The 16,950-nt window shown below is 41.2% G+C and overlaps 2 protein-coding genes across 2 annotated transcripts in view; one reads left to right on the top strand and one right to left on the bottom strand.

The window, feature by feature from the left end:
• Positions 1-605: 605 nt before the first annotated feature.
• Positions 606-9,054, bottom strand: faah2b (fatty acid amide hydrolase 2b). Its single transcript, XM_053512225.1, has 11 exons — positions 8,848-9,054; positions 5,461-5,543; positions 3,659-3,795; positions 3,246-3,455; positions 2,836-2,955; positions 2,368-2,503; positions 1,738-1,855; positions 1,523-1,642; positions 1,255-1,366; positions 946-1,122; positions 606-854 (listed from the first exon to the last, which is right to left on the bottom strand). Exons 1-11 carry the CDS (start codon positions 9,025-9,027, stop codon positions 679-681), a joined length of 1,569 nt encoding a protein of 522 aa, XP_053368200.1. The 5' UTR covers positions 9,028-9,054; the 3' UTR covers positions 606-678.
• Positions 9,055-15,412: 6,358 nt separating this feature from the next.
• Positions 15,413-16,950, top strand: part of tesk1b (testis associated actin remodelling kinase 1b) — a 33,379-nt gene continuing 31,841 nt past the window's right edge. The window contains exon 1 of the mRNA XM_053502353.1: positions 15,413-15,950. Within this exon, the coding sequence (XP_053358328.1) occupies positions 15,780-15,950 (171 nt within the window). The 5' untranslated portion in view covers positions 15,413-15,779. The remainder of the gene's footprint in view (positions 15,951-16,950) is intronic.

Here is a 16,950-nt window from a genome sequence, read left to right as displayed (position 1 = left end):
GATATAAGCAAGTTTTCTCATTGGAAGTAAAATATGGACAAATGAGGAGTGGCTCACATTTTTGCACAGTAGTGTACAACTCCCATCTAACATGCATGTAAACATTATTATGCACATGGGCACACATTCCTTAGCATACCCTCAGCAACTTCACAAAATGACCTGCAATGTTAGCACTTTGCTACAGAGTGTTCTTCCTCCTGAATCAGTGAGTATTACTGCACTTTGTTTTTTTCTGATAGTTCGCTTTTTATTTTACAACTTGGTCGATATACAATGTACCAATAAACACCATTTACATGGGGCCACACTTTAAAATAAAAAAGCAGCAGAGACTGCAGCAAAAGCTATCATTCTTATTTGTGACAGGTGGTGTGTTTTCTTTCAGCTAAAGGCAAACTGATATGAAGCTGGTGTAAAATTGATAAGCTTTTATATAATGTTATTAATGAGAGTTTAAGAATCTTGTGATTTTTGTTTGTTTTATGTTTATTACAATAATTTCCTTTTGAAGCATAAGATACTGAAATGAAACATTTAAGAGTCTATCAGAAACTTTTCAATTAGTCTCGTTTTTAAACTGATTGAATAAATAAAAAGGAAAATTAAACTTGTAATACATTTTTATTATTTCTAATAAAGAAGTATAAATCCACTAGCTCCACATGGTCCAGTTTCTCAGGTGGTTTTTGGGTTTCTCCAGCCTCCAAAAGTTTTCTCCAGATACAGAGCCACAGCAAGTGTTAGATGATCCTGCAGCTTTCCTCCCACTACCTGCACACCGAGGGGCAAACCCTCCTCACTCAGCCCCAAAGGACACTGGGTAACAGGTAGGCCCAACACATTGAAGATCCCTGCAACCAGACAAGGGACAATGTTTTAATCATGAATATGGTGAAAGATGGATATGATTCCTTGTCCAATGTATGCCTCACGTGGTATCACCTGTGTAAATGAAGTTATACATTGTGAATATTGGATGATGGTGTTTAGGGGCCAGGAGAGGATGAGGGGGGTACAGCAGCACACCATCTGTCCCCAACACCTTGTCCATGTCATGCTGCAGTGCCTCCTTCTGTTTGAGGTAGAATGGTGATGGTTTGCCTTCCATTAGCGCCAGACCTGAATAAACCATATGAAGGAGTGGATTATTACAGAGCCAGTTATTCAGATCTTTTCTATATAATGTATATGTCCTCATGTGTAAGAGTTGTGTTGTAATGGACAGGTTTGTGGTTTAATTTGATGCGTTACCGATGGAAGGTAGTGTATGGTTAGATTTTCCAAAAATCCGCTTTATCAGTTCCCACACTGGCCAAACAGGTGAGCCTCCATCTGCCATCAGTTTCGCAAAAGAATGCGGAGGCTGGATCAAACACAGACACACAAGTTAAGTTGGAAAAACTGCCCCTTAATCACATTCCCTCAGTAAAAGTTGACATAATCTATAATGCACTAGGTGTATAAGTATGTTTAAAATAATATTAACCTTTATTTACTATTAGAGCATTCAGAGACAGACCTTGCCATCCTTATCCGGCAAAGCCATGCAGGATAGCCAGATCTGGGATGCGTATTTCAGCTGTGGAAAGCTAATTTCCTTAACTTTGACTCCCAAATCTGCCTCTAGTCGCTGAATGACCTGCAAACGCCAGTAACAACAAGAGATACTGAGGCTTTGACATTTGTTCATTCACTGTAATTTAGAGAATTATTAGAAACTGCCCAGCCTCCCACCTTTCTCTGTGCTTCAACTAGCTGTTTGTCCACAGGGGACGTCCACAGAGGTTTGTCATCATCTACTACTGTGAAGAAACGCAGCTTCTTCAGGTCCACCTCCGAGGACAGTGAGAGTCTGTCAAGATACATGTGGGCATGATTTTATCATACAAGGGAAAAAAACTAATGAAATCAAGTTGTCCTTTGACCTCTGTCTAGATTTTTTTAAATAGTAGTTGGTGGCCCTTTTTACCAGCAGCCACTAAATTAATTTACCACATTACACTCTGGTACTGGTTCTTGGCTCACATGAAAGCAGACACTCTGGGCTTTAAGAATGTGGGTTCAATTCCCCCCCACCAACACAAACGTTGTGCTCTGAGACACCCCAAGTGCTTGTCCATGCTGCAGTTGCTCCCATTGAAAGGGTCGCCACAGTGGACTATCCGATCTGCACACAATGACACTATCCTTCCATTATTACCCCGGCTTGGTACCAGCACTGGGAATTGAGTGGGAATTGAACCCACCTCCACATGGCAAGTGAGAAACCTACTACTGAGCAAACAATGCAGCCCAAGTGCTTGTGCATAAACATCCCAAAATTAAACTTATCTTTAGACACAAACTCTGTGCATTTGTTTTTACTTGTCTGCATTTGCTCCAGACATGATCTTCAGCATCGGCAGCAAGTCCTCTGCATAGCGACACATTGGACCTGTACTCAGAAACTCCTCATGAAGCCCTGAGCTAGGAGGGAGCTGACCGTCATTACTGACAATTCCTACAAAACACACACACACAGGCTTCTTCAAGGCTAACTATTATATGGTTAAGTTCTTAAGTTGTACAAAAAAGAAAAATGTGTCAAATGTGTTAGAGGTAGCTGCCGATTATGTACAGAAGGGAGATGCAGTTAGCTGAGCACTGTTATAAACCGAGGTGTACATGTATCATATGTATCCCCAGACTCCTCACACTCCATACTCCATACACATCCATACCAAATTTACTCAGACAAACCTTAGCCAGCAACAAAAAAATATGCAATAAACAAATACATGCACACAGTCTTCCGTCACTGAACTTCTGTCTGGAATATGCATGTACACACACCTGGAGTCCCTTTGTGTCCAAATATACCATTAAAGAAACAGGGCATGCGAATGCTGCCTCCAATATCTGAACCAATACCAATCACCGAGCCCCCGCTGCCCAGAATACTGCCCTCTCCACCTACAGTACAGGAAAAAGAGTAAATGAGCAACACACACACACTGCTCTGTCATACAGACATTAAAACATCATAGAAATTTATTATAGTAAATAATTATCGATGTATTCTTGGTTTTTATTCCAAATATGATCTACGCTTCTGACTTTCAACCCCTGTGCATTTTGACCAGGGGGTGAATACATTCATAAAATCATAATAATTTATTGTTTTACAATGACAGCAGTTCAAAGTACGAACTTGTCTATTACTTCATTCTTACACACCCATGCCTTTAGCGCTTCTGACCCACCTGAACTTCCGCCACATGTCCTGGTCGTGTCGTACGGGTTGTTGGTGATGCCGTACAGGTGATTGTTAGACTCCAGCCACATGCACAGCTCGCTGGTGTTGGTCACTCCTAGAGGAATGGCTCCAGCTCTCTTAAGCAGAGCCACAGCAGGGGCGTCAGTACTGGCAACAAAGTCAGCCCGAGATATTAGTCCTGTGGAGCATGGCATACCTGAAAGACATGAATGAGGAGGAAGAAGATTGGTCAGCTACCCTCTTACTGAACTCAGAACAAATAAATCTGATGACAAAAGACACAAATCCACATTAAACTGTCATAATTCTAGCCATAAACAGATCATTAATGATTATCCATGAAAGGGAAACAGTTTTATAGCTTGATTATTATCTACAGTACATTGATGATTGTTTTACCCTGTAAGAAAAAAGACTCTTTGACAGATAAAGGGACTCCCAGTAGAGGAAGTCGATCTGCCAGAGCCTCCTCTCCGCCGGTCTCCTCCTCTATCAGTCTGTCCACATTAGCTGCTTCTGCCAAAGCTGCCGAAAACCTGAGAGACATTAAAGTAGGTGATGGGTGAAACTTACTTACAAAACTTTACTCAAAACTAAATGAGGTTTTTTCCCTAACTAAAGTTTAACTAAAAAAAAAGTTTTATCTAGAAAATACCTCTAAAACAATCATGAAGACAGACATGATTTTCCTCTTATTTGTATAAAATGTATGTGAACATTTGTGTGAAACGTCCACAGAGTTCCACACAAATCCATTCCACATATACACAGCTAACCATTTATTAAGAAGATTATACCAACACTGCAAAGGGTCTACTTTTGCTCTGAAAACAGTCTTAATTCTTTGTGGCATTAATTCCACAAGATGTTGGAAACATGCCTTTGAGATTCTGGTCCATGTTGGCATGACTATATTAAGCAATTCCTGTTTTTTCCAGGTGCACTTTCTACCACTTCCCAAAAGTGTTTGACTGGATCTGTCTAGATCTGGTGACTGGGTACACCACTGAAGAACATTGCACTCATTTTCATGTTCATGAAACCAGTTTGAGACAATTTTTGCACAATATTAGGTGAATTGTGGCCATAAACTCGTACACATCACGTGTATGACTTTATAATATAGTAGATCAGCTATAATACTTAAACATTTAAATGATGATTGGGCCCAAGTCGTGCCAAGAAATAATTTCCCACACCAAATTCTGCCCCTTACATCTTTGAGTTTCTTTCTTTCTTTCTTTTTTTTAACGCCATGCAAGCTTCTATGGCTATATACGTGGCGAGAGTCAGGGTTGTTATTAAATATTAAAATTAGATACAATTTTTTATATTGTAAAAGTATTTTTTTCTAAGAACTTTAAAAATACATTTGGATTTACTTGTTTAAAAACTTTTTTAAAACTTAACTTTTTTTTTACTCCTCAACGGAGTAAAAGAGTTACAGTCAAATAAAATATGTTTGATGGACAGGAGGGTTCTGCATGATGAACATTATGGTGAATTTTCTTTATATCTATGAGTTTTATCAAAAAAAAAAAGTGAAATTCACCAAAAAAGGCTACATTGTTCAGTCTTTAATTCACAAAATACTCAACAGTTAAAAAACAGCTATAAAAATACTCAAACCAGACCATCTGTCACCAACAATCATGACATGGTCAAAATCACTGAGATCATTTTCCCATATTTTGATGATTGTTGTGAAAATTACACAAAGCTATTGGTTTGGTTCTGCATGATTTCATGCAAACTATTGCCATGTGATTGACTGATAAGATAACTGAATAAATTAATAGGTGTAAGGGTGATTCTAATTAATTGCTTCATTAAAATTAAAATTTCTTATAATTAAATAAACACAGCACCAACTAACAATTGTAATTTTACATGAGAACAAAAAATTACATATATATTAAAACGAAACTTAAAAAGCAAACCATTGAAAGGTAGCTCAGTGATGTTCAGCAGAGGCAGTGAACCTCATTTAAATGAATGTAAATGAAGCACTAAGTATGCAAATGTAAACGTGCGCTATCTACGTCAAGCCTTTAATAAACATATGACACAACAGGGGAGCTTGGAGTTTACAGTAAAGTCCCATTAGAGGTGTGTATAGTGTGCCATGAGAAGCTCACATTATGTATGAATATTGTGCTTTTGTGTAAACAGACACTAAGGCTGTAAAGGTGAGGACTCACCTGTCCTTAACTACAGCATTCAGGAGTGGGTTCACTTGCTGGATCCTGTCGATGTAGGCCTGAACCACCTCTACACTCGTCACCTGTGATCAGGAAACATGGGAACGTGTTTTTATTGTAAAATAACCACACTGGCAGGGTCAATGTGAATAGCAATGTGTGTGAATATCAGTGCCTGGTTTCGCTACCGAGAAAAAGGTCAATCATTCTTAGGCCATGTCCACACATAGCCGGGTATTTTTAAAAACTGAGATTTTTCTTCTTCGTTTTTAAAAATAATTCCGTCCACACGACCTACATTTTAAAAATATCTTTGTCCACATGAAAATGCCCTGATAAGTGCTGTTAGGAGCCCCCTTAATCAACAGGGGGCCAATCAGAAGCCAGAAACCTCATTACCGGTTGCGCTTTGTAGAAGTCCGACAGGTCTCACCAAAGTACTACAGATGCCTGGGTACAGGATAGGGGTATAATGGCAGAAATAAGAGAGGGGGACGGGTTATCAGGAGCGGGGCTTGTAGAACGACTTTCACACACACAGACCCTAACGGAATGATTGCTGTCTGGCTTACGGATTACATAAATTGTCTGAATAACGGATTCAATTTTTGAATAACTGAGTACTTAAAAGACGGACCCAACATGTTAAATTACTTATTACATTATTTACTTATTAATTAAAATGAAATCCAGTTACTTCGTAACGCGTTACACCCAATACTGTTTACAATACAAAAATTGTGATTAAAACATTGTATTTCACTCTAGTCTCAGTCTTTGCCAACACAATTAGTCAAAGTTAAAATAAAATGCAAGTCTTTCAGGATGGATTTTTTTATTTAAGGGGTAATTAAAACTTGTTCCCAACTGCAATTTGGTTTTAAACAGGGGCGATTTTAGCCCATTTTTGGGGGTGCTTCAGCACCCCCAAAATGAATAAAAGCACCCCCAAAGATTTCTAAAGATTTGTAACTTATTTGACAGTTCATGCTGTTTATGTGAGACATTATTAAAATATTAAAAATCATTCAGATGTAATATTTTAATAACTAGTATAGATCACCCCCCAGCCCCCAAAAATGGTTCGTTCCAGCTTCACTCTGCGCTACTCTGATTGGCTCCAGCGCTCCTGTCAGAGCAAAGGCGGCTGAGACGCATCGGAGCAGTGGTGTGAGTACTTGGCTTAAAACAGGACATGTTAGCTGCATTTAACCTTCAGTAACTCTTTCTTTATATAGTTAGGTAGTAGGAGTCAGACCATGTCTCTTATTAGCTGAAAAACATCACGCTCACAGGTAAACTGCAGTGTTGAAAACACGTTTTCTGACGATGTTTGCTACCCTACAATCCGCCCTACTCTGAAGGAAAATCAGCAACATTTTGACCGTCCTGTTGCTCCCAATCTAAAAACTAAAAATTTCCAACCGTTTTTCCAGTCCACTTTGAAGTGGAACGAAAGAAGCTGGTTATTTTTTTATGTTCCGAATATTAAACCTAAGGTAGCTACTTGGATGCCCATTAACTTTATAACTTTTGGTGTGTGTGTGTGTATTTTGCACAGGTTCATAATGGATATAAGGAAATTTTTCCTAAAAAATGACGGACATTCAGGTAAAAGTAGATCATGATCTGTCAATCAAGAATAATGTTGGATCAGTGTTTCAATAGTCATATATTTTATTAAATGTACATATGGTTTGATTATTTGCCTTTTATGATTATTTGCCAAAAAGTGATAGACAGATTTGCCAGCCACAAGGTGAGGCGACATAGGTTAAAATAAAAAAAAAAAATCTGCTGAGCCATAGTAGTATCTGCAGTAAAGATCTTTTCATACATTGCATAAATTGTACCATAGGCAAAGTTGCCTCCATTTTTATACTTTTTTTTTATTAATATTTTGTACATTTGTGTATTTCACAGACTGTTCTATTTTTGAGGGTATTTTTTATGTATCTGTATTATATTATACATACACATTAAAACTGAACCCCTGTCCAAAAAATGCACTCCGTTTACTTTTTACTCACTATTAGCATCATTCATTACTCTCCTCCAGTAATTATGGTTAGCATATGTATTTTTTTTATTCCAATCCATTCTTCTTTGGCAGTAGTGGTCTTTTGCAGCATTTAAAAAAAAAAAGAAACCTTTATCAAATTTGATGGTCTTGTTAAAGACTTTTCTAAAAAAGTGTTTTGCTTTTCTTACACAAATGTTGGAATTAAATTGTTAAAATGTACAAAACAGTCATGTCATGTTTTTTGACAAGGACCCAGTCCCAGGCACAGAGAAACTCTTAGGATTTAATAAAGAAATTTGCAGACTTGCACAGAGATGGTAAAATGATGACTGATGACGAAGACAAAGACAACAGACGAAAAGGACAGGGAGAAACGGGTTTAAATGCACAAAGGAGACAGTCAGATAGAACTCGGGACAACTGGAGACATTTAAGGATGTGGGGACTGAAAGAGGCAGGGAAAAATTCTCATTGTGACGAGTAAAGTGTATCTTGCCTTGCTGGGCAGCTCTCTGGGTGCTCAGCACCCCCAAAGCTCTGAACCTAGAATCGCCTCTGGTTTTAAATCATTTAAACTTTTAAAAAAACTTATTTAAAAGTAGTTTTTTTCTATTCATATTTTTATTACTTTTTTTTTTTTACTTTATTAGACTAAATAACTAATGAAAATGATTAGTGTACAGGGTAGCAGGGGACTTTGGGCTCAAAGCAGGGTAACACTCTGGACAGGGTGCCAAGCCATCACAGGGCAAACACAAACACACACTCACTCACTCACTGGAACGCCAGTAAGCATAATCTGCCGGTCTCCATACTGTGGGCAGAAACCCATGTTGTTGTCTTTCAGCTGCACAACTTTGGCACAGGTTTTACATCAGGTGCCCTTCCTGACACAACACTCCTATTTTATCCGGGCTTCTGACCGGGACTGCATCCAGTGGCTGGGGTTTGAGCATTGGGTGGGAATTAAACCCGGGTTTTCCACATGGCAGGTGCGAAACCCAACACTGAGCCTGGTAGGAGAACATGCAAACTACACACAAACACACAGAGATGGGAGTCGAACCCTCGAGCCTGGAGGTGTGAGGCCACAGTGCTAACCACTACACCAGCTCTACACAGTCCTGCTATTAGGCAGCACTAGCTTTTAATGCATCATTAGTACTTCTCCAAGGTCCAACAGGTTTCGTATGAGGACGCATGCGCGTGAAGCTCTCGTGCGACTCGAGGCTCGCGCGTGAAGCTCTCGTGCGACTCCAGAACTCTGTCGGCTCGCGCGTTCCAGGTGTAGTGCTGGTGTTAATGTAGAATTGAACTCTGTTCTTCTCTGCTGTGTTTAATGTGAGGAGTGTACACACACACACCTGTCTGCGGCGGATTTTCTTTGCCAGCTGTGTGGCGGGGATGAGCAGCAGCGGGTCGGTGAGCGGAGACACTCTCTCGGCTCTGCGTCGCGGCGACACCAGAACAAACAGCGCGTAGAGAAAACTCCAGACTGCGCGCGACAGCCACTGCAAAACCCACTCTCCTGCTGTTAAACCCATCCTGAACTCACACGGGGATATACACTCTGGGAGTCCCGAGGAGTCAGTGTGCCCTCTTTCAAATCCCAGCATGCACCGCGCGTTTCTTGCGCAATGGCCTGACACCATAAGCAGTGCAATAAACTTAGACTGATAGCAGGATATAACCACTGATTATTGATTAACGACATTTCAGTCTCGTGTGCATTACTGAGCATTACTTGTATACTCGTTATGTGAGTGTCTACAGGTGTGTCTTGCTCAAATAGACAACTATATATATATATATATATATATATATATATATATATATATATATATATATATATATATAATACACTGCAGTAAATATAGCCATAAAAGCAGCTAAACATTGTTCAGTCGTGTAGTTTTAGTTTTATTAGTACCAGGTAAATCTGAAATCATTGACTGAAGGAAAGCTGCAGTGCTACTAATAAACAGCAGGTGGCAGCAGGGCTTCACCTCTTGCTACTTGTATAAAAAGTGTGTTTCTGGGGCAGCAACCTTCTTCTGTCATTAAAGCCAATGAATTAAAAATGATATTTACAAAAAGGTGTCTGACCTTCTTTACTTTTTTTTTTTCTTTTTTTCCATTTACAAAAAAAGGTGTTGGTAATGGTGTGACTACATGTGTGTCCTGAGCAAGAAATGTCACTGCAAATAAATACAGAATGATATTCCGTCTGATCACCTTTATCCTAGTATGATGCGTTTTTAATCTTGACAGAACAAATAAAATAATATATATTATATTGTATGCTCTCTATATAAGGATATATTATATTGTACGCTATCCATATATCATAGAATATGAACCACTGTTGGGCCCTTGAGCAGGGCCACCTCACCCTACTCCTGCTCCAGGGGGCGCTGCCACTATCATGGCTGCCACTGCACTGAGATGCGAAGCACTGGGCTTTAAACTGATAGTGACACATAAAAAACTTATTTTTCTACTTCTTTAAAAGAAAACATCAAGCAAAAAGTACTGAAATACCTGATCAGACTGCGGAGCATCTACAGCGACAGTACATGTGAAAGGCTGCAGGTAATGGTTTCACGCAGACATCATCAAAGAGAGCCACGAGTTACCCTCTAATACTGTATATTTGGTGCTGGGGTTTGAACTAGTGACCTTCTGATCTTATCCACTAAGCCACCCCGATCCTTTAGATAAATGTTTTGCAATGATGGGTCAGGTCAGATCCTTATTTTTCTTCCAAAGTCTTGTTCTGCTAAACCTTAACTAGTTGCATAGTGAATTATGGTTGCTAGGCTGCTTCTGCAACCAGCATTTTTACCACTCTCCGAGTTTGAAAATGCATAAGTAAATAACATAAACATATATTTGTGATATAAGTGATATGTATGTTATTGAGGAATAAGTGTGTGTAAAACATATTGTACATATCTGAATAAAAATGAAATGACATGTAATCAAGAGATGGCTGTACATTTAAGCTAGTAACATACAGTGGATTATTAACCTCGGGGAAGCATGTTTCCCAGAACCCACACTTTGTTCCATCTGGGACCAGCAGTCTGCAGGTGCTCATCTTCACTCCCGCAATCCCACTGGGATCCTCAAGTGTCTCAGACAGCTGGGAGCTTTAGGAAAAAGGAAAACACTTACACCTTCATACATACACTTTTCACTTCCATTTACAAACTCACACTTTATAATTATTTGATATCAACCACTATTCACTAGTTAGATGCAGGTTTAACACTCCACAATAACTAACAGACATGCAGTAACATATCCGATGAACCAAAATAAAACCTGCAGTTCTCAACGCCTAGAGGAGGATTTTAATGAGCTCTGAGTATGTGCATCTGTCGTGTTTTAATAAGAGGGCAAATATCAAGAGAAAGCAAAACTGAATTTAACACATGGCATCTTTATTTTGCAGTTAGGTCTGGTTTGGCATCCCACTTCCCCTTTGTGAAGCCTCTAAATTGCTTCGTACAATGCCAAAATGTTATCTGTGTGTCAACAGTTTTAGCACTTCACAATATGTGGTTTGCAAAACGCTTTCGCAATATTCTCTTGCAACTCCTGATATTGCAGAAGTGATTCGTCTAACTTTAGGACAGTTTTTGTTTATTTCTTTTCTCTGAGCATTCTGACCTTTTCGATCAAAACGCTGCACTGATGTGGAAACGTCAACTTTAAAGGACATCAGATCTGCTTCTGGAGCCCATCTCCATTCTGACATGTCTCCAAAATAGAAACTATTTTACAGCTGGTAAATAAGTGAACACTATTCTTTAATAATTTATACCTGATTGCTAAGTCCACACAATGGTGTCACTGTAGCATTACGTTTCTCACGTTGCTTTTATAAGCTACCGAGCCATGAATAAGCAGGCCGACAAAGCAGACATTAATAATACATCGTGGTCACGGCACAGAACAGTGAGATACTACTTATCCATGTGCACTTTGAATGATGACCTTGAGCAATATACCAGGGCTAAAGTATTGCATTGTTGTGTTATAATCTAAGGAATGTGGATATGAGGTGATATATAGCAGTACACTATTGACTAATCCATCAACATGCTCTCCTCTCTCAAACTTGCTTGCATGCAGCACAATTTTTTGTCACAAGCTGATTAAGTGTCCATTTGGACCCTTATATAATGACTGAAGCAGTATTTGTGTGAGTGGTGAACAGTGTATGAACCTTACCTCTCATATACTTATACCACATACACTATGATGTCAGTGTCACTACTGTGTGGAGAATGATTCGCGGCTCTGCCTGTGTGCAGATCCTGACGTCTGCATGCTACTATTATCTGCGAATGGAGTTTGCGGTCAACTCGCGGCCGATCTGCATGCTGCTCCAATGTTCCAAGGGGATGATAATGCCACCCAAACACTGGCCATACAGACAGCACCAAATTCCTGGGTGTCCACCTGAAGAAGAACCTCACCTGGTTCCTTAACACCAGCTCTCTGCACAAAAAAGCCCAACAGCGTCTTTTCTTCCGAGGAAGGCTGAGGAAGGCCCAGCTCCCACCACCAAACCTGACCACCTTCTACAAAGGGACCATCAAGAGCATCCTGAGCTGCTGCATCACTGTCTGGTTTGAGTCATTGTGCCATATCGGACCGCGAGACCCTACAGCGGATAGTGAGGACAGCAGAGAAGATCATCGGGGTCTCTCTCCCCTCTATCGAAGACATTTACACCACACACTGTATCCGGAGAGTGCTCCAGCATTGTGACTGATCAGACACACCCCTCACACACACACTCTTCAACCTCCTGCCATAAGGGAAAAAGGTACAAAAGTATTTGGGCGCTCACATCCAGAGACTGTGTAAAAGTTTTTTCCACAAGCCATCCGTCTCTTCAACAAAAAGGGACTGGACTGATAAAAATCACACACACACACACACATACACACACACACATTATCATACGTGCAAACACACATTATCATACGGGCAAACACAATGATCACAACCAAACTATTGTACACACCAACCTGTAAATGCTATTTTGCACAATATTCATTACTTGTTAATTTGCACAAACTATTTTATTCTTGCTGCTACTTGCGGAACGTTTAGTGTTTACTGTTTTTCCTCCCACTACCTCAACTCATTACCTCATTACCACAGAGTATTGTAATGTCATGTTTGTCGCGTTGTCACTTTCTCACTCTTGTTTGTACATTTGCACGTCCACTTTATGTTGTCTCTTTTGTATAAAAACAAAGACAGTTCCCAGCTAGCCAGCTAATTAGGTCTCTAAGTTGGCTAGTTATTTTTTTTTTGTTAATTATGTTGTTAATTTATATTGTCATGTCAATCTGTTATGTCTCCGCTAGCCAGCTAATTAGGCGTCTTAGTTAGCTAGTAAGTCTTCTGTTAATTTATGTTGTAAACTTATGTTGCATGTAGCGCCTTGGTATCGGAGGATTGTTGTTTTTCATTTCACTGTGTACTAACTGTATATGGTTAAAGTATACAGTTAGTATAGATAGATAGATAGATAGATAGATAGATAGATCTATAAAGTGGGGAATTAGCAGGAATTGTGTACTGTTGGTTTACCTAAAATATTAGGTTCAACTTTTTTTTTTCAACTTCAGCCCTTTCTCCTTCCTTGTGTGGGTTTCCTTTAGGTCATCTGGTTTTCTCCGACCCTCAAAAAGGATCCTAAAAGATTGATTGATTATTCTAAACTGAATGTGGAAGTGTGTGGTGTGAACTGACATCTGCTCTAGGGTGTGTTCCAGCTTCGTGTTTAATGTTCCTACCATATGCTCAGGATGCACTACAACCTTAAGAAGTGAAAGGGACTTACTAAATATTAATTCATCCATCTTCTATACCACTTATTCTGTACAGGTTCACTAGGAATCTGGAGATTATCCCAGGAGACCTCGGGCACATGACAAACTGGACAGGGTGCCAATCCATCACCACACTATGGACAATTGGGGAATGCCAATCAGCCTAATCTACATGTCTTTGGACTGTAGGAGGAAACCCATTGATGGGCAGAACATGTAAACTCCATGCACACAGACCTACAGACAGGAATTAAACCCTTGACCACCTTGTCATAGCGGGCCTGGGGCCTATCCCAGTAGACTTAGGGCACGAGGCATGGTGCCAATCCATTGCAAGGGCACTCACACATACACAGTGTGTTCATTCACACACTACTGGCAATTTGAGAATGCCAATTTGGACTGTGGGAGAAAACCGGAGTACAAAGAGGAAACCTACCATGCACTGGGAGAACATGCAAACTCCACACACACAGACCCAGAGTTGGGAATCAAACCTGGACCCTGCAGGAGCAAGGTGACAGTGCTAACCACTACGCCACTGTGTTGCCTTTACTAAAGATGAATTTATTATTTTTATCAACAGAAAGTTGTATATGTATATATCATTGCTTCATACTGATATAGTTTACCCAGATATTTTTAACATCCACTCACTTATTATCATAGCCTATACTGCTTATCGTGGGGGGAATTGGGGCATAAGGCAGGGTATACAGCATAGGCAGGCGCATAGCCAATAAATGGAAGAGATACACACACTCACACACTACAGGTACTACTGCATGTCTTTAAAATGTGGGAGGAAGCTGGAGTACCCCGAGGAAACCCACCATGCACGGGGAGAACATGCAAACTCCACACACACCAAGCATGGGAACCGAACCTAGGGACACAGAGGTGCATGGCGACCATGCTAAGCCACCTTGCTTATATAGTTTACCCTATATTGCTTTTCTTCAACACTCTCTCTTCTCTCTTATTATAATAATAAGTGTACTATATTCACTGTTTGTGTGTACCACTAGGGCAGGGGTAGCTCAGAGGGCTAAGGCACTGCGTTTTTGATCGGAAGATTGGTTGTTCGATCCCCAGCTCCACAAGGTTGCCACTGTTGGGCCTTTGATCAGGGCCCTCAACCCTAACTGCTCCAGGGGTGCTGTATCATGGCTGACCCTGCGCTCTGACCCCAGTTACGCTGGGATATGCGAGGAAGGAATTTCACTGTGCTGTAATGTATCTGTGACAAATAAAGGCTTAACTTAAAAAAAACCTAACTAGTTTGTACACTTTTCTTTTGCATTGCATTGTGGGATTTCAAAAGTGCACTGTGCTAGATATCTTATTCAGTTAATAGTACAATGTACAAGGTACGAAATAAAGTAGACACTAGAGTACTTGACAGCACGCTAGATCACGCCTCCTGCCTTTTTAGCGCGCTTTTCACGCAGGTAAAGGTCTGCTGCGCGCTTGGCCACGCCCACTCGGCTGCACTCGCGGCCAATCAGGGCTCAGCGCCACTTTACACTCATTTCCTGATGTTATTGGCGCAGCGCGCGAGCGGGCGGTGTGTATGTGTGTGTATGAGAACGCGAACGCCGCCGGAGCGCTTACTTCGCGGGAAACTGCCGGACTGTGTTTGATTTTTCTCGGCCAACAGACGCGCAGACTGCGGGAAGGTAAAACACGGGCTTTATATCTTGCGGTGTTTACACTGTAGGCCACACCGGTGCCGTGTGTAGGGTGTGTGTGTGTGTGTAGTCGGGCTCGGAGTCACCGGAGCAGCTCGCGCCCTGCTTACTAACACTCATGCATCATTCATTTTGTAGTGCGCGTGCGGTGTGGTCTGTGTGCTGTCACGTAGACTCCACCGAGCTGCCAGAGTGTCAGTAGCACCAGGACTTGCGTGTTAAACCTCGGTGAATATGACGCATTGAGAGTGCACCGAGTCTAAAGAAGGGCATGCAGTATCTCTGTGTGTGTGTGTGTGTGTGTGTGTGTGTGCGCGCGCGCGCGTGCTGATTAACTGACTAAAAATCTGCAGTGAACTTCTTCTGTGTTTTTCAGTGTGCTGTCTGCAGGATATCAGTGCAGCGAGGAGAAAATAAAGTGTATGCACGGTGGTGCACCAGGTCTGAAGGTTGGTCCGAATCTTTGCACCGCGTTTGTGGATGTGTGCAGGACGTGCGCCAGGGTGTAAATCAATCGACCCGACCAACACCGCCGGATCAAGCCCCAGGCCGGCAGACAGACACAGAGAGGGAGAGAAGGAGAGAGAGGCTCTGTACCCGGGATTAATGCCCTCCTGCAGCTCTGTATGTCCGTAACCTGTGTTCGCGCGCGGCTCCGAGTTTCTGCGCAGGGCGATCAGGGCGAGCGCTGAGAAATGTAAACACTGGCAGTGTGTGCGTGTGTCCCAGAGAGAGTGTGTGTGAGGGATGAGCGGCGGGATGGAGCGCGCGGAGCCGGAAGCGGAAGGAGCGCACGGGCCGCAGAGACTCCGGCCCTCCTCATACCGCGCGCTGCGCAGCGCCGTGTCCAGCCTCGCGCGCATCGACGACTTCGTCTGCGAGAAGATCGGCTCAGGCTTCTTCTCGGAAGTGTTCAAGGTAACGCCATCACGTCCACAACCATTCACACACACACACACACACACACACACACTGTAATAAAACCTTTAAAGTTTGATTTTAATGCATGTAAAGCGTTAAATAATTCAGGGCGCATGACTGGAAAACCCAACACCATGTGTACACTCCCAGCTACAAGATGACATATAATAATCCATTATGGGTTAAATGGCATCTAATTGTCCAGTGTATTCACGCATCCAGTTGAAAGATGCATATATTAAAGGAACAGAACCTCTCCTCCCTTGATGATAACCTGCACCCTAGCAATGGGACCTTTATTTATGAGCATGCACTGCTGTACATGGGGTTTTGTACTCTTTGGCATTGAGCCTTTGCCCTTATCACTTATCTCTGACTCATGTCCACGCGATTCTCTGAAGCTTTTCAAACAGCATCACTGGCCTCAGTGTCACATGCATGTGTGACTCTAATTATTTCAGCATTTGTTCTTAGTTCACACTTTATTCACAGTGTAAGATAAGAGTGAAAACTCTTGACGTGGTTATGAGATGTGCGTTTTTGTCTTACGGAAAAAAAATGTCATGGTGACACACAAACTTGAAACCATTAATATAACTGTTTGTGGACCGAGGAAATGCACCTCAACAAAAGTGAACAGCTGCACCTCCCAATCAAACTCTACTTCTAATATTGTTTTAAGTTTGTCATTTGCTCCACTGAGTTAATGAGTCCTTGTCTATTGCTTTAGTTTTTTTCCTTTTCCTTTTGAGTTATCCAACATCTTGGTAAATTGCCATTCATAAAAGTACCTGATGGGTAGGGATCCCCTAAATGTTAGAAAATATTTGTAATTGGGCGCAAGCATTTCTGATGAACCCACCACCGAACTTTTTTTTAAACAATATAATTATTTTAAAACCATGCCAAGGGCTATATACATACATCAATCTGATATTGTTTATCTGTATATGGGTAGATACTGTCCTGCAACAATGTAATGGGATCAGGTCATAAA

The sequence above is a fragment of the Clarias gariepinus genome, chromosome 1 (assembly GCF_024256425.1).
Source record: "Clarias gariepinus isolate MV-2021 ecotype Netherlands chromosome 1, CGAR_prim_01v2, whole genome shotgun sequence".
NCBI classification, from domain to species: Eukaryota; Metazoa; Chordata; class Actinopteri; order Siluriformes; family Clariidae; genus Clarias; species Clarias gariepinus.
The sequence above is the reverse complement of the archived record's forward strand: the minus strand, read 5'-3'. Positions and strand labels throughout refer to the sequence as shown.